This window comes from Monodon monoceros, unplaced genomic scaffold (assembly GCF_005190385.1).
Source record: "Monodon monoceros isolate NGI ecotype Baffin Bay Population unplaced genomic scaffold, NGI_Narwhal_1 Super_Scaffold_6, whole genome shotgun sequence".
NCBI lineage: Eukaryota > Metazoa > Chordata > Mammalia > Artiodactyla > Monodontidae > Monodon > Monodon monoceros.
This window is the reverse complement of record NW_021703783.1, coordinates 32,541,288-32,565,489: the sequence shown is the minus strand read 5'-3', so window position 1 is coordinate 32,565,489 and position 24,202 is coordinate 32,541,288. Positions and strand designations below refer to the sequence as shown.

At 35.6% G+C, this 24,202-nt stretch overlaps 1 protein-coding gene across 1 annotated transcript in view; it reads left to right on the top strand.

The window, feature by feature from the left end:
- The window catches only part of ADAMTS20 (ADAM metallopeptidase with thrombospondin type 1 motif 20), a 207,060-nt gene that overhangs the window by 58,448 nt on the left and 124,410 nt on the right, over positions 1-24,202 (top strand). The window contains exons 5-7 of the mRNA XM_029205295.1: positions 8,816-8,899; positions 9,421-9,545; positions 10,882-10,922. Coding sequence (XP_029061128.1) covers positions 8,816-8,899; positions 9,421-9,545; positions 10,882-10,922 — 250 coding nt within the window. The remainder of the gene's footprint in view (positions 1-8,815; positions 8,900-9,420; positions 9,546-10,881; positions 10,923-24,202) is intronic.

Genomic DNA, 24,202 nt, shown 5'->3' with positions numbered 1-24,202 from the left:
ATATCATTACTTTCAATTCTTTGAGTTGCTTTTACTGATGTTATTTAGGATGGGGAAAATTTTCGAACACACTAAAATAAAAACTAATGATTTACTTTCGTACTTTATGTTCAACGATTTATGTTACCTTTCCCTTCAACTCAGTGCTCTACCTGTTCTTAATTCTTTGCACATATTTACTTTGTGCATATGCAGAATGTCATTTTCTAACTTAAAAACGAAAACATCTTTCTGATAAGAGTAATGGTCTCTGTAAGCAAAATGTGTTCACTTTGTTAAAATCAGTTCTTTACAGATGACTTTGAAGGTGAAGGTGGTCAGAGGGTACAAATATACAGTTATAAGATAAATTACTCTTGGGGATGTAATGTACAGCATGGTGACTACAGTTAACAATGCTGTATTGTATATTTGAAAGTTGCTAAGGGAGTAGACCTGAAAAGTTATCATAACAAAAAAAATTGCAACTATGCATGGTGATAGATGTTAACCAAACTTATTGTAGTGGTTATTTTGCAATATGTACATATATCAAATCATTGTACATCTAAAACTAATACAATGATATATGTCAATTATCTTAATTTTAAAAAATGGCTAAAATAATAAAGAAGGTGGTCTCTAAACATGCCATGTGTGAACATTTGCTGAAGCACTATTTGGAAATTATTTCAAAATAGTTGGTCAGTTACTAGCGACATAATTTGTTTCATGCTTTGCATGAACTTTATTTTGCCTAAGATTTTCTTAAACTATTTAAACAATTCATACCATTTCTTTTCCTTTTGCTAATTATCTATGAATTAATGTTTACTATTTTATGAGACCTACTATAAAGCAATATGAATTCTATATGCCAGGGAAACAAATACTTAAAGAATAAAAGATAGGGGGATTGGTTCAAGATGGAAGAGTAGAAGGACATGCACTCACTCCCTCTTGCGGGAGCACCAGAATCACAACTAACTGCTGAACAATCATCGACAGGAAGACACTAGAACTCACCAAAAGAGATACCCCACATCCAAAGACAAAGGAGAAGCCACAATGAGCTGGTAAGAGGGGCGCAATCAAAATAAAACTGCTGGGTGGGTGACTGACAAACTGGAGAACACTTAATACCACAGAAGTCCACCAACTGGAGTGAAGGCTCTGAGCCCCATGTCAGGCTTCCCAACCTGGGGGTCCAGAAATGGGAGAAGAATTCCTAGAGAATCAGACTTTGAAGGCTAGCAGGATTTGATTGCAGGACTTTGACAGGACTGGGGGGCACACACAAAGTAGTGTGAGCATCGGGACCCAGGGGAAGGAGCAGTGACCCTATAGGAGACTGAACAAGACCTACCTGCTCTTGTTGGAGGGTCTCCTGCAGAGGTGTGGGGGTGGCTGTGGCTCACCGTGAGAACAAGGACACTGGCAGCAGAAGTTCTGGGAAGTACTCCTTGGCATGAACCCTCCCAGAGTCCACCATTAGCCCCACCAAAGAGCCTGGTAGCCTCCAGTGTTGGGTTTCCTCAGGCCAAACCAACAGGGAGGGAACCCAGCCCCACCCATCAGCAGACAAGCAGATTAAACTTTTACTGAGCTCTGCCCACCAGGGAAACAGCCAGCTCCACCCACCGCCAGTCCCTCCCATCAGGAAACTTGCACAAGTCTCTTAGATAGCCTCATCCACCAGAGGGCAGACAGCAGAAGCAAGAAGAACTACAATCCTGCAGCCTCTGGAACAAAAAACACATTCACAAATAGATAGACAACATGAAAAGGCAGAGGACTATGTACCAGACAAAGGAAAAAGATAAAACCCCAGAAGAACAACTAAATGAAGTGGAGATAGGCAACCTTGCAGAAAAAGAATTCAGAATAATGATAGTGAAGATGACCCAGGACCTCGGAAAAAGAATGGAGGCAAAGATTGAGAAGATGCAAGAAATGTTTAACAAACACCTAGAAGAATTAAAGAACAAACAAACAGAGGTGAACAATACAATAACTGAAACGAAAACTTCACTAGAGGGAGTCAATAGCAGAATAACTGAGGCAGAAGAATGGAGAAATGACCTGAAAGGCAAAATGGTGGAATTCACTGCCACGGAACAGAATAAGGAAAAAAGAATGAAAAGAAATGAAGACAGCCTAAGAGACCTTTGGGACAACATTAAACGCAACAACATTCGCATTATAGGGGTCCCAGAAGGAGAAGAGAGAGAGAAAGGACCCGAGCAAATATTTGAAGAGATTATAGTCGAAAACTTCCCTAACATGGGAAAGGAAATAGCCACCAAAGTCCAGGAAGTGCAGAGAGTCCCAGGCAGGATAAACCCAAGGAGAAACACATGGAGACACATAGTAATCAAATTGACAAAAATTAAAGACAAAGAAAAATTATTCAAAACAACAAGGGAAAAATGACAAATAACATACAAGGGAACCCCTATAAAATTAACAGCTGATTTCTCAGCAGAAACTCTACAAGCCAGAAGGGAGTGGCATGATATATTTAAAATGATGAAAGGGAAGAACCTACAACCAAGGTTACTCTACCCGGCAAGGACCTCATTCAGATTTGACAGAGAAATAAAAAGCTTTACAGACAAGCAAAACCTAAGAGAATTCAGCACCACCAAACCAGCTCTACAACAAACGCTAAAGGAACTTCTCTAAGTGGGAAACACAAGAGAAGAAAAGGACCTGCAAAAACAAACCCATAACAATTAAGAAAATGGTCATAGGAACATACATGTCGATAATTACCTTAAACGTGAATGGATTAAATGCTCCAACCAAAAGACACAGTCTCGCTGAATGGATACAAAAACAAGACCCATATATATGCTGTCTACAAGAGACCCACTTTAGACCTAGGGACGCATACAGACTGAAAGTGAGGGGATGGAAAAACACATTCCGTGCAAATGGAAATCAAAAGAAAGCTGGAGTAGCAATACTCATATCAGATAAAATCGAGTTTAAAATAAAGAATGTTACAAGAGACAAGGAAGGACACTACATAATGATCAAGGGATCAATCCAAGAAGAAGATATAACAATTATAGATATATATGCACCCAACATAGGAGCACTTCAATACACAAGGCAACTGCTAACAGCTATAAAAGAGGAAATCAACAGTAACACAATAATAGTGGGGAACTTTAACACCTCACTTACACCAATGGACAGATCATCCAAACAGAGAATTAATAAGGAAACACAAGCTTTAAATGACACAATAGATCAGCTAGATGTAACTGATATTTATAGGACGTTCCATCCAAAAACAGCAGATAACACTTTTTTTTCAAGTGCACATGGAACATTCTCCAGGATCACATCTTGTATCACAAATAAAACCTTAGTAAATTAAGAAAATTGAAATCATATCAAGCATCTTTTCTGACCACAACACTATGAGATTAGAAATGAATTACAGGGAAAAAAACGTAAAAAACATAAAGACATGGAGGCTAAACAATACGTTACTAAATACCCAAGCTCACTGAAGAAATCAAAGAGGAAATCAAAAAATACCTGGAGACAAATTACAATGGAAACATGATGATCCAAAATCTATGGGATGCAGCAAAAACAGTTCTAAAAGGGAAGTTTATAGAAATACAAGCCTACCTTAAGAAACAAGAAAAATCTCAAACAATCTAACCTTACACCTGAAGGAACTAGAGAAAGAAGAACAAACAAAACCCAAAGTTAGCTGAAGGAAAGAAATCATAAAGATCAGAGCAGAAATAAATGAAATAGAAACAAAGAAAACAATAGATCAATAAAACTAAAAGCTTGTTCTTGGAGAAGATAAACAAAACTGATAAACCATTAGCCAGACTCATCAAGAAAAAGAGGGAGAGGACTCAAATCAATAAAATTAGAAATGAAAAAGGAGAAGTTATAATAGAAATGCAGTAATACACACCATCCTGAGACTACTACAAGCAACTCTATGCCAATAAAATGGACAACCTGGAAGAAATGGACAAATTCTTACAGTGGTATAACCTTCCAAGACTGAACCAGGAAGAAATAGAAAATATGAACAGACCAATCACCAGTAATGAAATTGAAACTGTGATTAAAAATCTTCCAACAAACAAAAGTCAAGGACCAGTTGACTTCACAGGTGACTTCTATCAAACATTTAGAGAAGAGCAAATACCCATGCTTCTCAAACTCTTCCAAAAAATTGCAGAGGAAGGAACACTCCCAACTCACTCTGTGAGGCCACCATCACCCTGATACCAAAACCAGAGAAGGATACTACAAAAAAGGAAAATTACAGACCAATATCACTGATGAATATACATGCAAAAATCCTCAACAAAATACTAGGAGACAGAATCCAACAACACATTAAAAGGATCATACACCGTGATCAAGTGGGATTTATCCGAGGGATGCAAGGATTCTTCAGTATACACAAATCAATCGCTGTGATACACCATATTAACAAATTGAAGAATAAAACCATATGATCATCTCAATAGATGCAGAAAAAGCTTTTGACAAAATCCAACACCCATTTATGATAAAAACTCTCCAGAAAGTGGTCATAGAGGGAACCTACCTCATAATAAAGGCCATATATGACAAACCCACAGCAAATATCATTCTCAATGGTGAAAAACTGAAAGTACTTCCTCGAAGATCAGTAACAAGACAAAGGTGCCCACTCTCACCCCTCTTATTCAACATAGTTTTGGAAGTTTTACCACGGCAATCAGAGAAGAAAAAGAAAAGGAATACAAATTGGAAAAGAAGTAGTAAAACTGTCACTGTTTGCAGATGACATGATACTATACATAGGGAATCCTAAAGATGCCACCAGAAAACTCCTAGAGCTAATCAATGAATCTGGTAAAGTTGCAGGATACAAAATTAATGCACAGAAATCTCTTGCATTCCTATACACAAATGGTGAAAAATCTGAAAGTGAAATCAAGAAAACACTCCCATTTACCATTGCAACAAACAGAACAAAATACCTAGGAATAAACCTACCTAAGGAGACAAAAGGCCTGTATGCAGAAAACTATAAGACACTGCTGAAAGAAATTAAAGATGATACAAATAGATGGAGAGAAATACCGTGTTCTTGGATTGGAAGAATCATTATTGTGAAAATGACTATACTACCGAAAGCAATCTACAGATTCAATGCAATCCCTATCAAACTACCAATGGCAATTTTTACAGAACTAGAACAACAAATCTTAAAATTTGTATGGAGACACAAAAGACCCCGAATAGCCAAAGCAGTCTTGAGGGAAAAAAACGGAGCTGGCGGAATCATACTCCCTGACTTCAGACTATACTACAAAGCTACAGTAATCAAGACAATATGGTAATGGCACAAAAACAGAAGTATAGATTAATGGAACAGGATAGAAGGCCCAGAGATAAACCCACGCACCTGTGGTCAACTAATCTATGACAAAGCAGGCAAGGATGGAGAAATGACAGTCTCTTCAATAAGTGGTGCTGGGAAAACCGGACAGCTACATGTAAAAGAAAGAAATTAGAACACTCCCTAACACCATACACAAAAATAAACTCAAAATGGATTAGAGACCTAAATGTAGGAGTCAACAGTATAAAACTCTTAGAGGAAAACATAGGAAGGACACTCTTTGACATAAATCACAGAAAGATCTCTTTTTGATCCAACAACTAGAGTAATGGAAATAAAAGCAAAAATAACCAAATGGGATCTAATGATACTTAAAAACTTTTACGGGGCTTCCCTGGTGGCACAGTGGTTGAGAGTCCGCCTGCCAATGCAGGGGACACGGGTTTGTGCCCCGGTCCGGGAGGATCCCACATGCCGCGGAGCAGCTGGGCCCATGAGCCGTGTCTGCTGGGCCTGCATGTCCAGAGCCTGTGCTCCGCAGCAGGAGAGGCCGCAACAGTGAGAGGCCTGCGTACCACAAAAAACAAAAAACAAAAAAAAACAAAAACAAAAATGGGCAGAAGACCTAAATAGACATTTCTCCAAAGAAGACATACAGATGGCCAAGAAGCACATGAAACCCTCTCAACATCACTAATTGTTAGAGAAATGCAAATCAAAACTATGGGGAGTTACCATCTCACACCAGTTAGAATGGGCATCATCAGAAAATCTACAAACAACAAATGCTGGAGAGGGTGTGGAGAAAAGGGAACCCTCTTGCACTCTTGGTGAGAATGTAAATTGATACAGCCACTATGGAGAACAGTATGGAAGTTCCTTAAAAAACTAAAAATAGAATTATCATATGACCCAGCAACCCCACTACTGGGCATATACCCAGAAAAAACCATAATTCAAAAAGACACATGCACCCCAATGTTCATTGCAGCACTGTTGACAATAGCCAGGTCATGGAAGGAATCTAAGTGTCCATCGACAGATGAATGGATAAAGAAGATGTGGTACATGTATACAATGGAATATTACTCAGCCATAAGAAGGAATGAAACTGGGTCATTTGTAGAGATGTGGATGGATCTAGAGACTATCATACAGAGTGAAGTAAGTCAGAAAGAGAAAAACAAATATCGTATATTAACTCATATATGTGGAACCTAGAAAAATGGTACAGATGAACCAGTTTGCAGGACAAAAATAGAGACACAGATGTAGAGAACAAATGTATGGACATTAAGGGGGAACAGTGGTGGTGGGGGTGGTGGTGGGATAAATTGGGAGGTTGGGATCGACAGATATACACTAATATGTATAAAATGGATAACTAATACGAACCTGCTGTATAAAAAAATAAATGAAATAAAAATTTTTTAAAAGATAAAAAAAGAATAAAAGATTGAATACATTTTAACTGGATCAATCAAAGTTCTAATATATAGCACTCTAAAGTGGAGTGATTACAGTGAAATTTAACAATATTCCATGGTTTTATAAAACAGAAGAGGTACCTTAGAAATCTAATCTAGCAATTCCTACAGTGTAGTCTGGGATGGGATACTCATCCTTCGGCATGTTCCATGAAAGGGAAGAGAGGACTTGGCCAAGTTGTTGTGTGAGATGCTGCATGTAATACCTCTCTTGTAGATTTAATATTTATGCATATATGTTAGCCTATTCAAGACTCCATGAAGGCATCTGTTTAATATTTTTACTCAACTTTTCTCAAACTGTGGAATGATTTTGTTCTTTAAAACCAATGTTCTCACACCCCTTCCCCAACAGCATCTGGTAAATACGAATCCAGCACACCAGGGCACTGTGACGGAGGGTGCTCAGTGCCTCAATGTAGTTGTGGTATTGAGCCAAAAAGTAGATACATCCATTTCTAGAGTTAGACAACTGGCTTGTAACTGATAAGAGCTAGAACTAAAACCCAGGTCTCCTGACTATGTAGGACTTCTGAGGCCATGCTCAAGTGACTATAGCAGGACAGTGTCAGGGGCTAGGGCATGAACCACATCAGGGTTCTGAAATAACTTTTGTACCAAGAGCTAATTAGGAAATACTTAGGGTAGAATGCTGAAGCTCCATAAGATCAGATAAAGTAGTCAGAGCTGAAGCTAGACTGCCTTGGATGGAAATTGTTCTGTTGCTTATCAGCCACCTAACCTTGAGTGCGTTACTTAACTTCTCTGTACCTTAGTTTTCTCATCCGTAAAATGGATACAATAGTTTCTAGCTCATAGGATTTGTTGTGAGAATTACTAAATGAATTAATACATTTAAACTTAGATCACATCACAAACATAGTAAACATTCAATAAATATTATTTCTAGTTATGTATTTATGAGGAAGTAGCAAACATGGATACCCTACCATTATGGTGACCTAATATGGGGTGGTAGTTTTAGGAATAAGAGAAGCATGTTGTGCATGCTAATTGGGAAAAACTCTGAAGTAACAAGTGGGCCTTCTGGTCATTCATCTGCCTGATTCACAATTCAGCTTAATTGAATAGTTATTCAATAAAAGCACCTCTAAATATCCAAATATTATAAAAGGTATGTATGTATAGAGTGTGAGCACATAGATTATAAAGGTCAATACATAAAACAATAGGAGGTGCATACAATTAAATGAGCAAGATGACCTTCTTTTTATTTTTTTTTTTTGCGGTACGCGGGCCTCCCACTGTTGTGGCTCTCCCCCGTTTTGCGGAGCACAGGCTCCGGACGCGCAGGCTCAGCGGCCATGGCTCACGGGCCCAGCCGCTCCGCGGCATGTGGGATCTTCCCAGACCGGGGCACGAACCCGTGTCCCCTGCATCGGCAGGCGGACTCTCAACCACTGCGCCACCAGGGAAGCCCCCTATATTTATTTTTATGGTGTATTGTGGACACATAAATTGTGGATTGTGACACAGAATGTAGTGAATTTTTTGCTGAATCATCTAGAACAGTATTTTCCAAGCTCTAATGCGTGTTCAGATCACTTGAGGATCTTGTTAAAATATAGATTCTGACTCACCTGTCCAGGGTGGGGCCTGAGATTCCTTATTTCTAATCAGCTCTAGGTGATACAGATGCTGCTGATCAATGAGTGAAATCTCAGTAGCAAGATTTAAGATACTGTTTCTCAAACTTGGCTTCACATTGGAATCATTAAAAAGCCAGGGAATTTTAAAAGATGCTGATGCCTGGGTCGCAGCCCTTAAGATTCTGATTTAATTGATAAGGGATGTGGCCTGAGCTTAGGGATTTGTGAAAAGCTCCCTAGGAGATTCCAGTGTGCAGCTAAATTGGAGAATTGATGCTCTGGCTCAGACTGGTTTCAATTTACTTTTTGAGAAAAGGTGTTCATTTTAGGCATCTAATCTTATATTTTTTTCCTTGCAGGTTGCAGCGATCTACAAGGACTCAAGTATTGGAAATCTTATAAACATAGTAATTGTAAAATTAGTTATAATTCATGATGAACAGGTAAGAAACTGTTCTAAAAGTAGTAATCCTAGCTGTAGTAGGCTCTTAGCGGGAATATATAGAGAGATCATGAAACCCTTATTAGAAATGAGATATTTTTAAAATGTATATTACAAAACTTGATTTGAAAAGGAGTGGGGTTCACTTTTTCTGTCGTGATGGAAACAAAATGGAATGACAACAGAGGAAGTAACAAAAATTAATAAACAATTTAAAAATGTAAGGTTGAAAACATTCAGGTATTCACTTTTATAATCCTACTGTTGAAAGATTTAAAATATAGTAATTTTCAGAAGTTAGCTTTTCAGTCCCAAATATTGGAAGGTCTAATTTTTGTGTTTTGATCACAGTGTTTTAAGTATTGCTGAAATATGTTTTAGATATGAGGGAGAGATGATACCACTTCTTCATTTGCCTGTGAAAATGCTATTTAATGAATTGCATAAACATTGACAGGCTTGGAAGGAAAAAGGCCATGAGTGTTTTGACGTAATGTTAAATTGCTGATTTTTTGTGTGTAGGAAGGACCAGTCATCAGTTTTAATGCGGCTACCACGTTACGCAACTTCTGTTTATGGCAGCAAACTCAGAATGTTCTAGATGATGCCCACCCATCCCACCATGATACTGCTGTTCTTATCACTAGGTACAGTTCTAGAAATAATGCTTGCAATGAAATTGTTTACCCTTTATCTCCTGGGTGATCACCTGTACTTCTTCTTACGTTAATTCTTTATCGATAATACATAGAAACATTCTATGAGAACTTGTATTACAAAAGATACCATTGAATGAAAGCATTCTTCTGTTTTTTTCAGACCAGAACACTGGCCTGATTCCTTAGGAAATTAGCAACAGTAAGTTGCTAAGTAATGGTTTGACATAAACAAGATAATTTCCTTATTATATTAGTGACAGAGTAAGAATTAGGAAAATTACTTGGAAATTAATATAGTTATGGAACTGAGAACACATTTTGTTTCTTCCCTAACTTGACCTTTAAATCGCTTGTAAAAGAAAGCCTTTGAATTTATTTTGGACGCCCTATACTTAAAAATATCTATCTGCTCCTTGTTTTGATGCTCAACGCATAACTTAATTACCGGGCTGCTTTTGCTAGGGTTTTTCTCAAACCTATTTATTTATATGCAGCTGCTGCTATTATAAAATGAGTATCCATTTTACATGTACCACTATACATTGTTAATTCACATCTTTGTTTCAGCAACGGTCATGCTACCAGAATATTTAGATCCTGAGTTTGTTGTTTGTTTCGGTTGGTTGCTTGGCCAAGGGGGAAAAATCTTTTGCTTGAGGGTCAGACTCAGAGAAATTTGGGCTTTCTAGAACCCTGAAATGAAAACCTTTAGTCCATGTAAAACAGCTGACATATTGTCCATGTGCTTTATTTCTTTTCTAAACTAAAACAGAATTGACTCAAATTTATACAGAGTATTCTATTACCAATCCATGGTACTGCCCTGGGTTATAGTTAGAGGCCAAGCAGCAAAGACTGAAGATAACAGGTTAATGATGGGAGGGAGGAAAAGGGCTGTAAGAGGAGACCATGAGGAAGGAGACTAGAGAACTGTCATAATGAATGTTTAAGGACTAAGTAATTTAAGAAGGAAAACATTTAAGCAACTTGGTAACATCTGAGAACATCATTATTTTGCAGCTGAGAATAATAGCCGAAGTTCATAAAGGCATTGAAACATCAAGAGTATATTGCATATACTACTGCATAAATAAAGGCAGAGAGGAGAAAAATACACTTAGAAAGCTTTTCATTGAACTTGGTTAAGCTTCAGCTGTTCACAGCAATCACTTTTATATAGCACCTATTGCTTATTGATATGCAAAAATGGTGCATTACTCTAGGTTTAGGGTAATAGTCATGTCATAGTTAAAGCTTCTTTATCTTTGTTTTGGCATGTTGCAAAAATATTTTCTGAAAATGCTTCAAAATCTTTTGTTTTAAGGGAAGACATTTGTGGAGCTAGAGAGAAATGTGACACATTAGGTAAGTTATTTGGTAAATAAAATATAGCTTGTATAATTGTTTACTGAATTATTTAAAATGATGTTTCGATTATCTTCCCTATAATTTACACAATCATTTTGATTATTAATTAATGGTTAGTGTCACTATTATTTGATTCTGCTCTAAGTTTTAAAGAATAATAAGAGCTAATATTTATGTACCAATTAATTTCTAAATATCAAGTGCTATGCAGAGCTTGACATTTTAAAGTGTTTTATTGTGTAATATTTGATCCATACAAAATAGTACATAAAAACTTATATGCAAATTTAAAGCAAAAAAAAAAAAAGAGTAGTCATGAATCCACCACCAGATTTAAAAATTAGAAATTTATCGGTACTGTTCTATGGCCTGTGCTAAGTCCTTATTCTCTCCCTTGCACTTCCCCAAGAGGTAACCAATAGCATGAATTTTGTATGTGGCAGTTCCTTCCATCTTTTGAAAAATAGTTTTATTGTATATGTATATATTCCTAAAAGAAATTGCTTGATTATGCTTATTTTTGAGCTTTAGTTCATGCATTTTCACTGCTGTACAATATTTCATCCACAGTTCACATATCTATATCCTGTCAGTCAATATTTGGGCTGATTCCAGCTGTTTTCTATTATGAACTTTATTATAAGAGCTAAGGTATATTCCTACGGTTAGAATTGCATGCCATTAAATGTGCTCATGTTTAACTTTATAAGATATACCAAATTATTTTCTAAAGTGGTACCAATTTATACCTTTAATCAATAGTGTATAAGCATTCGTTTTGATTATGTCACTATTAATACCAGGATCTTCAAATTTCTCATTTTTGCCAATCTAAATTTAATATATTTCATTATAGCAATAATTTTCAGTTCCCTGGTCACTAATGAGTTTGGACGTCTTTTTATACATTTACTGGTCATTTATATTTCCTTTTTGGAGAGGAATGAAAGAAATGAAGAAAACATTGCCTATTTTTCTGCTGTGGTATTTTTCATTTTCTTACTGCCTTTTAATGTTCTTTATAACTTCTTGATACCAAACCCTTTTTGGTTTATATGTATTGTAAATATCTGTTAATAATTTGTTCCTTAGTGTTAATTGTTTTGTGTGTGTGAAAATGTATGCTGTAGCTGAATTTATAACTTTAGGTTTAGCAATTTTTTATCTTATTAAAGAAATTATAGCCTTCTGAGCCTTCTGTAGCTCAAAAGTCTGAGTGTATTATCCTGTTTCCTTGTGAATATTTAAAAATTTGTCTTTTCACATTTAAATCTCTAAACCATTTGGCATAATTTTTTTGATGTGGTATCACATAGGGATCTAGTTTTGTAAGTTCCTTTTCTCTGTGAATGTCCAGTTTCCTCAGATCACACATTGACTAGTTTACCTCCTTTCATTAGAATCTGCAATGCCGTTTATAAAGTTTCTGTTTGCACTGGTATGTGCAAATCATCCCGCTGTTTCATTAATCAATACTTTTTATTTAGTCCATGTGCCAGTTTCATATTAGTTCAAATTTTGTAGCTATATAATAAATCATCATAATTCATAGGATATATAACTCCATCTAATTTTCTTCAAGAGTATTTTGGCTATTCTTGGACCTTTGCTCTTCCATAAAAATTTTAGACCAGCATGTTAAGTAATTATAAAACAATTATCTGTCTATTTATGAAGGTCTTTTAAAATTTTCTTTCAGTAGTATATAGTATTTTCTTTCAAAGCTGGTCATGCACAACTTTCATTTACCTCTTTTATTAGTGTATGGTCTATGATGTTGATTGAGAGCAATGCATTAGATTATTTGGATTATTGATTTTAAATCTAGCCACCTGATTCATTACTCTAATCCTTATAATTTACCTGTGGATATTTATATCACTTGTGAATTATGGCTGTTATTCCCCCTCTTCTTCAATCCTTATAACTTTCTCTTGTTTTTCTCTTTTTCTTTCTTTTGTCTTAAAGCAAGACAAAAACCTTGTCGAATGTTGAATAGAAATGATGATGGTAGCCTTTTTTCCTGGATTTTGAAAGGAATACTTGTGCAGTTTCACCATTAGGAATAATATTTGACATAGGTTCTTGGCAGATAAACTTACCATCATAGTTTTCTGAGACTTAAACAATGTATGCTTTTTTATTAAAAAATTTTGCAGATATTGAAATGATCATACGATTAATTTAATCCTGTGAATTCCTTTTATGAGTTTTGTAACACTAAACCAAACTTGATCAAGGTTTTTCCTTTTTTTTTTTAAACACACTGCTAGATTCCATTCCATGCATATATTTTCAGGAGTGAAATGATCTTCCTTTGATTATATTTGTCTAATTTTGATACCAAGGTTTTATTCACCATACAGAATTTGTTGGAAGTGTATTATTTCTTTTCCCCTTCTCTGGAAGATTTTATATAATGTTGGAATGATCTATATCTTGAAAGCATGGGAGATCCCACCTAGAAAACCATCTGGGTTTCATCTTTCCTTTGTGGAAAGATATTTAACTATTTGATTTTTCCAACGGTAATCAGACTTTTAAAAAAATCTTTTTGAAGGTATTTTAAAAAGAGTGTTTTTCTAGATATCTGACCATTTCTTTTAGTAGTAGTAAAATTAATTAGCTTAAATTATTCTCATAGCACTTTCTTTTAAGTTCTGTCAATAGCTATACTTCTGCCTTGTTTTATTTCTGATATTATCTATTTACACTTCTTTATAATGGCCCAATTTCACTGGAATATTGTCTATTGCATTTGTCTTTTTAAAGGATCAACTCTTTGCTTTCAATCTCATTTTTATTTCATTAATTTCTGCTCTCTCTCTCCTTTTCTTTCCAATTTACTCATGCTGTTCTATTTATAATGTAAACTGACTGTTAGCTCAATAACATCCAGGATTTTTTCTTTTCTAATTTTATTGTTTAAGACTATCGATTTACTTCAAGGTATCATTTTATTGTGTCCCACAAATTTTGATAGGTATTTTTCATGTCATTTAAAATTCTAAATTCTAAGTATGTATAAATTCATCATGATTTCTTTTTTGACTTATAATTTAGAAATGCGTTTAAAATTTTATGAATATATTCAAACTTACTGTTTTTTGTTTATTAAATTCTAATTTAATTTCACTGTAGTTGGAGAACATGATCTATACAATACCCATTCTTTGAAATCTTTTGGTATTACCTGTATGGTCTGTTATGTGGTCAGTTAAAAAAAATGTTTCATGTATGTTTAAACAGAATGTACATTCTTTAACTATGGTGTACAGGTTTCTATATGCCTGTTAAATCAAACTTGCCGATTATGTTGTTCAAATCAACTATATATTTACTAAGTTTTTGCTTACTAGGCCACTTACTTGAAACATGAATATATCTCTGTCACTCTATCCCTTTTCAATTTTACATTATAATTTTTACAATTACAGTATTCAAATTTTTTGTTTTATCTATTTTCAGGCTAAATTATTAGGCATATATAAGTTTGAATTGAACCTTTTACAATTGTGCAGTGACTTTTTTTATCTCTAATAATGCTTTTTAAAGAAAATAAAGTCAGTATAGCTTTATGTTTAAAGTACTGTGTCTGGCAATACTATAGCTAGCCAAACTTTTTCTTTTTTTATAGGTCTCTGAAGTCTTTTTTTTTTTTTACATCTTTATTGGAGTATTATTGCTTTACAATGGTGTGTTAGTTTCTGCTTTATAACAAAGTGAATCAGTTATACATATACATATGTTCCCATATCTCTTCCATCTTATGTCTCCCTCCCTCCCACCCTCCCTATCCCACTGCTCTAGGTGGCCACATAGCACCGAGCTGATCTCCCTGTGCTATGCGGCTGCTTCCCACTAGCTATCTATTTTACGTTTGGTAGTGTATATATGTCCATGCCAGTCTCTTACTTTGTCACAGCTTACCCTTCCCCCTCCCCATATCCTCAAGTCCATTCTCTAGTAGGACTGTGTCTTTATTCCCGTCTTACCCCTAGGTTCTTCATGACATTTTTTTTTCTTAGATTCCATATATATGTGTTAGCATACGGTATTTGTCTTTCTCTTCTCTGTGACTTACTTCACTCTGTATGACAGACTCTAGGTCGATCCACCTCACTACAAATAACTCAATTTCGTTTCTTTTATGGCTGAGTAATATTCCATTGTATATATGTGCCACATCTTCTTTATCCATACATCCAATGATGGACACTTAGGTCGCTTCCATCTCCTGGCTATTGTAAATAGAGCTGCAATGAACATTTTGGTACATGACTCTTTTTGAATTATGGTTTTCTCAGGGTATGTGCCCAGTAGTGGGATTGCTGGGTCATATGGTAGTTCTATTTGTAGTTTTTTAAGGAACCTCCATACTGTTCTCCATAGTGGCTGTACCAATTCACATTCCCACCAACAGTGCAAGAGTATTCCCTTTTCTCCACACCCCCTCCAGCATTTATTGTTTCTAGATTTTTTTGATGATGGCCATTCTGACTGGTGTGCGATGATATCTCATTGTAGTTTTGATTTGCATTTCTCTAATGATTAATGATGTTGAGCATTCTTTCATGTGTTTGTTGGCAATCTGTATATCTTCTCTGGAGAAATGTCTATTTAGGTCTTCTGCCCATTTTTGGATTGGGTTGTTTGTTTTTTTGTTATTGAGCTGCATGAGCTGCTTGTATGTTTTGGAGATTAATCCTTTGTGTCAGTTGCTTCATTTGCAAATATTTTCTCCCATTCTGAGGGTTGCCTTTTGGTCTTGTTTATGGTTTCCTTTGCTGTGCAAAAGCTTTGAAGTTTCGTTAGGTCCCATTTGTTTATTTTTGTTTTTATTTCCATTTCTCTAGGAGGTGGGTCAAAACGGATCTTGCTGTGATTTATGTCATAGAGTGTTCTGCCTGTGTTTTCCTCTAAGAGTTTGACAGTTTCTGGCCTTACATTTAGGTCTTTAATCCATTTTGAGCTTATTTTTGTGTATGGTGTTAGGGAGTGTTCTAATTTCATACTTTTACATGTACCCAGCACCACTTATTGAAGAGGCTGTCCCTTCTCCACTGTATATTCCTGCCTCCTTTATCAAAGATAAGGTGACCATATGTGCGTGGGTTTACCTCTGGGCTTTCTATCCAATTCCATTGATCTATATTTCTGTTTTTGTGCCATTACCATATTGTCTTGATTACTGTAGCTTTGTAGTATAATCTGAAGTCAGGTAGTCTGATTCCACCAACTCTGTTTTTTTCCCTCAAGACTGCTTTTGCTATTCGGGGTCTTTTGTATCTCCATACAAATTTTAAGATTTTTTGTTCTAGTTCTGTAAAAATTGCCATTGGTAATTTGATAGGGATTGCACTGAATCTGTAGATTGCTTTCGGTAGTATAGTCATTTTCACAATATTGATTCTTCCAATCCAAGAACACGGTATTTCTCTCCATCTATTTGTATCATCTTTAATTTCTTTCAGCAGTGTCTTATAATTTTCTGCATACAGGTCTTTTGTCTCCTTAGGTAGGTTTATTCCTAGATATTTTATTCTTTTTGTTGCAGTGGTAAATGGGAGTGTTTTCTTGATTTCACTTTCAGATTTCTCTTCATTAGTGTATAGGAATGCAAGAGATTTCTGTGCATTAATTTTGTATCCTGCTACTTTACCAAATTCATTGATTAGCTCTAGTAGTTTTCTGGTGGCATCTTTAGGATTCCCTATGTATAGTATCATGTCATCTGCAAACAGTGACAGCTTTACTTCTTCTTTTCCAATTTGGATTCCTTTTATTTCCTTTTCTTCTCTGATTGCTGTGGCTAAAACTTCCAAAACTATGTTGAATACGAGTGGTGAGAGTGGGCAACCTTGTCTTGTTCCTGATCTTAGTGGAAATGCTTTCAGTTTTTCACCATTGAGGATGATGTTGGCTGTGGGTTTGTCATTTATGGCCTTTATTATATTGAGGAAAGTTCCCTCTATGCCTACTTTCTGCAGGGTTTTTATCATAAATGGGTGTTGAATTTTGTTGAAAGCTTTCTCTGCATCTATTGAGATGATCATATGGTTTTTCTCCTTCAACTGCTTAATATGGTGTATCATGTTGATTGATTTGTATATATTGAAGAATCCTTGCATTCCTGGAATAAACCCCACTTGATCATGGTGTATGATCCTTTTAATGTGCTGTTGGATTCTGTTTGCTAGTATTTTGTTGAGGATTTTTGCATCTATGTTCATCCGTGATGTTGGCCTGTAGTTTTCTTTCTTTGTGACATCCTTGTCTGGTTTTGGTATCAGGGTGATGGTGGCCTCATAGAATGAGTTTGGGAGTGTTCCTCCCTCTGCTATGTTTTGGAAGAGTTTGAGAAGGATAGGTGTTAGCTCTTCTCTAAATGTTTGATAGAATTCACCTGTGAAGTCATCTGGTCCTGGGCTTTTGTTTGTTGGAAGATTTTTAATCACAGTTTCAATTTCAGTGCTTGTGATTGGTCTGTTCATTTTTTATATTTCTTCCGGTTCAGTCTCAGAAAGTTGTGCTTTTCCAAGAATTTGTCCATTTCTTCCAGGTTGTCCATTTTATTGGCATAGAGTTGCTTGCAGTGCTCGCTCATGATCTTTTGTATTTCTGCAATGTCAGTTTTACTTCTCCTTTTTCATTTCTAATTCCATTGATTTGAGTCTTCTCCCTTTTTTCTTGATGAGTCTGGCTAATGTTTATCAATTTTGTTTATCTTCTCAAAGAACCAGCTTTTAGTTTTATTGATCTTTGCTATTGTTTCCTTCATTTCTTTTTCATTTATTTCTTTTCTCATATTTATGATTTCTTTCCTTCTGCTATCTTTGGGGTTTTCTTGTTCTTCTTTCTCTAATTGCTTTAGGTGGAAGTTTAGGTTGTTTATTTGAGATGTTTCCTGTTTCTTAAGGTAGGGTTGTATTGCTATAAACTTCCCTCTTAGAACTGCTTTTGCTGCATCCCATAGGTTTTGGGTCATTGTGTCTCCATTGTCATTTGTTTCTAGGTATTTTTTTATTTCCTCTTTGATTTCTTCAGTGATCACTTCGTTATTAAGTAGCGTACTGTTTTGCCTCGATGTGTTTGTATTTTTTACAGATCTTTTCCTGTAATTGCTATCTAGTCTCATACCGTTGTGGTCGGAAAAGATACTTGATACAATTTCAGTTTTCTTAAATTTACCAAGGCTTGGTTTGTGACCCAAGATATGATCTATCCTGGAGAATGTTCCATGAGCACTTGAGAAAAATGTGTCTTCTGTTGTTTTTGGATGGAATGTCCTATAAATATCAATTAAGTCCATCTTGTTTAATGTATCATTTAAAGCTTGTGTCTCCTTATTTATTTTCATTTTGGATGATCTGTCCTTTGGTGAAAGTGGGGTGGTAAAGTCCCCTACTATGAATGTGTTACTGTCGATTTTCCCTTTTATGGCTGTTAGTATTTGCCTTATGTATTGAGGTGCTCCTGATTTGATGGAGAAATTAAAACCTTTACAGACAAGCAAAAGCTGAGAGAGTTCAGCACCACCAAACCATCTCTACAACAAATGCTAAAGGAACTTCTCTAGGCAAGAAACACAAGAGAAGGAAAAGGCCTACAATAACAAACCCAAAACATGTAAGAATATGGGAATAGGAACATACATATCAATAATTACCTTAAATGTAAATGGATTAAATGCTCCAACCAAAAGGCATAGACTGGCTGAATGGATATAAAAAGAAGACCCATATATATGCTGTCTACAAGAGACCCACTTCATACCTAGGGACACATACAGACTGAAAGTGAGGGGATGGAAAAAGATATTCCATGGAAATGGAAATCAAAAGAAAGCTGGAGTAGCAATTCTCATATCAGACAAAATAGACTTTAAAATAAAGTCTAATACAAGAGACAAAGAAGGACACTACATAATGATCAAGGGATCAATCCAAGAAGAAGATATAACAATTGTAAATATTTATGCACCCAACTTTTTCTTGTTTAGTATTTGCTAGATATCTTTTCCTTCAATTTTCCAATGTCCTGTTACTTCAGGTGTTTTTATTGGAAACAACATATAATTGGATTTTAAAAATAACATCCATAATAATGTCTGTTTAACTACCAATGTTAGTCCATGTACATTTATTATAATTGTTTTCCATGCTTTTATTTCTTTTTGTCTTCATGTTTTATTCAAGCATCTCTAACATGCATTTTATTATTTTTCTCTTTGGCTGCATCTAATCTGATATTTCACCTGTCCTCTGAATTTTCCAGTTCAACATAAGTTTTTCAATTTAAAATATCCTAGTTAATTCTTATTCAAAATCTGTGTGTTCATTTTGTTTACATTCCTTTTATATTTGCTTATATTTGTAATTGCCTTTCATGTTTACTGACACATTTATTTGGAGTAATTTTATATACCATCTTTGACAATTCCCGTATCCTAAACATTTGATAGCCAAATATGTGGTTTCTGCTAACTTTCTCTTATGCTGACTTGTTGGTTTGTATGTTTGGTGATCTCTGATCACAAGCTCATATTTACTTAATATTAATCCATAAGGTTAATGGTGGACCACTTAAAAAGTGTGTGCTTTCCTCTAGAGAGCGTTTTCAGTTGTTTTTGCTGTAATCCAAAGGGTGTTACTAACCAAGGTCCCTGACTTAAGGCAGAGAATTCAGAATCAGATCCTCTACCTTGAAACTTCCTATAGCAAGCTCTGGATCATATTGCTTTTATCAGTATTATCCCTCAGAGTAATTCCTATCCCTACTATTCATTGCTTACCAATTAGAATTTAGCCCATGGTATAAATGTTTATATGTATGTATGCATGCGTGCATAGGTATGAGATGGGCAGGGAGAGAATATATGTTAGGTTTTGGAGGTGTGGGGATTTGATAGTTCTTGTACACTGTGAGGTCAGTATTCATTAAAAAAGTACTTTTTAATACTGGTCTTGTTTCTTTGTGGTAGGAGGACTGTCTAGAAACTCTAATCTTCCACAAATGTGGAAACAGGCACCTGCTACTCTAATTTTTACAACAGACCCCATTCTCTTCTCCTTGCAAACTATTCTCTGACTTTGTAGACATATTTTATGAGTCAATCATCTAAGAAGAATCCATTAATATGTTATATTTCTTATATTATCTATGCCTTGTTGTCACATCTTTATACTAAAAGTTAAGCATGAATATGTCAGCCATATCTTACTATTTTTTAATGATTTAATGCTAGACATTCTGGGCTATTCATGTAGAAGTGGGTGGTCTCCTGGTCCCCATTCTTTTTTTGCAGTTTTCAGCCACTCCTGTGCACATAAATCATAGTGATATCTAGAAACATAGAATGTGAAAATAAAAGTATTCCTATTATGCTTTAAGTCAAGCGTAATGGTGATGATAATGATAGCTGATATATTTGAGTGCCTACTATGTATCATACACTATATTAAGGTTAACATGATTGGACTTATTTAGTCTTCACAACAAACCTATGAAGTAAGACCTGTAATTTCAATTTTATAAATGAGGATAAATAATTTGCCCAAGGCTACATAGTGTGTATTAATACAAGATTTAGTATTTTTTCCCATCTAAAATATGTGGAAAAAAATAACAAACTAAGAATAGTTTTTTTAACATCTTTATTGTAATATAATTTCTTCACAATGTTGTGTTACTTTCTGCTGTATAACAAAGTGAATCAGCTATATGTATACATATATCCCCATTTCCCCTCCCTCTTGCATCTCCCTCCCACCCTCCCTATCCCACCCCACCAGGTGGTCACAAAACATCGAGCTGATCTCCCTGTGCAATGCAGCTGCTTCCCACTAGCTATCTATTTTACATTTAGTAGTGTATATATGTCAGTGCTACTCTCTCACTTCATCCCAGCTTACCCTTCCCCCTCACTGTGTCCTCAAGTCCATTCTCTATGTCTGTCTGCATCTTTATTCCTGTCTTGCCTGTAGGTACATCAGAACCATTTTTTTTTTTTTTAGATTCCATATATATGTGTTAGCATATGGTATTTGTTTTTCTCTTTCTGACTTACTTCACTCTGTATGACAGACTCTATGGCCATCCATTTCATTTCTTTTATGGCTGAGTAATATTCTATTGTGTATATGTGCCACATCTTCTTTATCAATTCATCTGTCGATGGACACTCAGGTTGCTTCCATGTCCTGGCTATTGTAGATACTGCTGCAGTGAACATTGGGATACATGTCTCTTTTTGAATTATGGTCTCCTCAGGGTATATGCCCAGTAGTGGGATTGGTGGGTCATATGGTAATTCTATTTTTAGTTTTGTAAGGAACCTCCATAGTGTTCTCCATTAGTGGCTGTATCAATTTACATTCCCACCAACAGTACAAGAGGGTTGCCTTTTCTCTACACCCTCTCCAGCATTTATTGTTTGTAGAGTTTTTGATAATGGCCACTCTGACCGGAGTGAGGTGATACCTCATTGTAGTTTTGATTTGTATTTCTCTAATGATTAGTGATGTTGAGCATCTTTTCATGTGTTTGTTGGCAATCTGTATATCTTCTCTGGAGAAACGTGTATTTAGGTCTTATGCCCATTTTGGATTGGGCTGTTTGCTTTTTTGATTTTGAGCTGCATGAGCTGCTTGTATATTTTGGAGATTAATTCTTTGTCATTGCTTCCTTTCCAAATATTTTCTCCCATTCTGAGATTTGTCTTTTGGTCTTTTTTGTGGTTTCCTTTGCTGTGCAAAACTTTTAAGTTTCATTAGGTCCCATTTGTTTATTTTTGTTTTTATTTCTATTTCTCTAGGAGGTGGGTCAAAAAGGATCTTGCTATGATTTGTGTCATAGATTATTCTGCCTATGTTTCCTCTAAGAGTTTGATGGTGTCTGGCCTTACATTTAGGTCTTTAATCCATTTTGAGTTTATTTTTGTATATGGCATTAGGGAGTGTTCTAATTCCATTCTTTTACATGTAGCTGCCCATTTTTCCCAGCACCACTTATTGAAGAGGCTGTCTTTTCTCCACTGTATATTCTTGCCTCCTTTATCAAAGATAAGGTGACTATATGTGTGTGGGTTTTCTCTGGGCTTTCTGTCCTGTTCCATTGATCTACATTTCTGTTTTTGTGCTTGCACCATACTGTCTTGATTACTGTCGCTTTGTAGTATAGTCTGAAGTCAGGGAGCCAGATTCCTCCCGCTCTGTTTTTCTGTCTCAAGATTGTTTTGGCTATTCGCAGTCTTTTGTGTTTCCATACAAATTGTGAAATTTTTTGTTCTAGCCCTGTGAAAAATGCCATTGGTAGTTTGATAGGGATTGCGTGGAATCTGTATATTGCTATGGGTATTGTAGTCATTTTCACAATGTTGATTCTTCCAATCCAAGAACATGGTATATCTGTTTGTATCATGTTTAATTTCTTTCAGCAGTGTCTCATAGTTTCCTGTTTCTTAAGGTAGGATTGTATTTCTATAAACTTCCCTCTTAGAACTGCTTTTGCTGCATCCTATAGGTTTTGGGTCATCGTGTTTTCATTGTCATTTGTTTCTAGGTATTTTTTGATTTCCTCTTTGATTTCTTCAGTGATCTGTTGGTTGTTTAATAGCATATCATTTAGCCTCCATGTGTTTGTATTTTTTACAGTTTTTTTCCTGTAATTGATATCTAGTCTCATAGCATTGTGGTTGGAGAAGGTAGTTCGTACAATTTCAGTTTTCTTAAATTTATCAAGGCTTTATTAGACCCAAGATATGATCTATCCTGGAGAATGTTCCATCAGCACTTGAGTAGAAAGTGTATTCTGTTGTTTTTGGATGGAATGTCCTATAAATATCAGTTAAGCCCATCTTGTTTAATGTGTCATTTAAAGCTTGTGTTTCCTTATTTATTTTCCTTTTGGATGATCTGTCCTTTGGTGAAAGTGGGATGTTAAAGTCTCCTACTATTATTGTGTTACTGTCAATTTCCTCTTTTATGGCTGTTAGCATTTGCCTTATGTATTGAGGTGCTCCTATGTTGGGTGCATAAATATTTACAATTGTTATATCTTCTCTTGGATTGATCCCTTTATCATTATGTAGTGTCCTTCTTTGTCTCTTGCTATAGTCTTTACTTTTAAGTCTACTTTGTCTGATATGAGAATTGCTACTCCAGCTTTCCTTTGATTTCAATTTACATGGAATATATTTTTCCATCCCCTCACTTTCAGTCTATATGTGTCCCTAGGTCTGAAGTGGGTCTCTTGTAGTCAGCATGTATATCGGTCTTTTTTTGTATCCATTCAGCCAGTCTGTGTCTTTGGTTGGAGCATTTAATCCATTTACATTTAAGGTAATTATTAATATGTACTTTCCTATTACCATTTTCTTAATTGTTTTGGGTTTGTTTTTGTGGGTATTTTCCTTCTCTTGTGTTTCCTGCCTAGAGAAGTTCCTTTAGCATTTGTTGTAAAGCTGGTTTCATGGTGCTGAATTCTCTTCACTTTTGCTTGTCTCTAAAGGTTTTAATTTCTCCGTTGAATCTGAATAAGATCCTTTCTGGGTAGAGTAATCTTGGTTGTAGGTTTTTCCCTTTCATCACTTTAAATATGTCCTGCCACTCCCTTCTGGTTTGCAGAGTTTCTGCTGAAAGATCAGCTCTTAACCTTATGGGGATTCCCTTGTATGTTATTAGTTGCTTTTCCCTTGCTGCTTTTAATATTTTTTCTGTGTATTTAATTTTTGATAGTTCAATTAATATGTGTCTTGTCATGTTTCTCCTTGGATTTATCCTGTATGGGACTCTCTGTGCTTCCAGGACTTGATTGCCTATTTCCTTTTCCATGTTAGGGAAGTTTTCAACTATAATCTCTTCAAATATATTCTCAGACCCTTTCTTTTTCTCTTCTTCTTCTGGGACCCCTGTAATTCGAATGTTGGTGCATTTACTATTGTCCCAGAGGTCTCTGAGACTGTCCTCGATTCTTTTCATTCTTTTTTCTTTATTCTGCTCTGTGGTAGTTATTTCCATTATTTTATCTTCCAGATCACTTGTCTGTTCTTCTGCCTCAGTTATTCTGCTATTGATTCCTTCTAGAGAATTTTTAATTTCATTTATTGTGTTGTTCATCATTGTTTGTTTGCTCTTTAGTTCATCTAGGTCCTTGTTAAATGTTTCTTGTATTTTCTCCATTCTATTTCCAAGTATTTGGATCATCTTTACTATCATAACTCTGAATTCTTTTTCAGGTAGACTGCTTATTTCCTCTTCATTTGTTTGGTCTGGTGG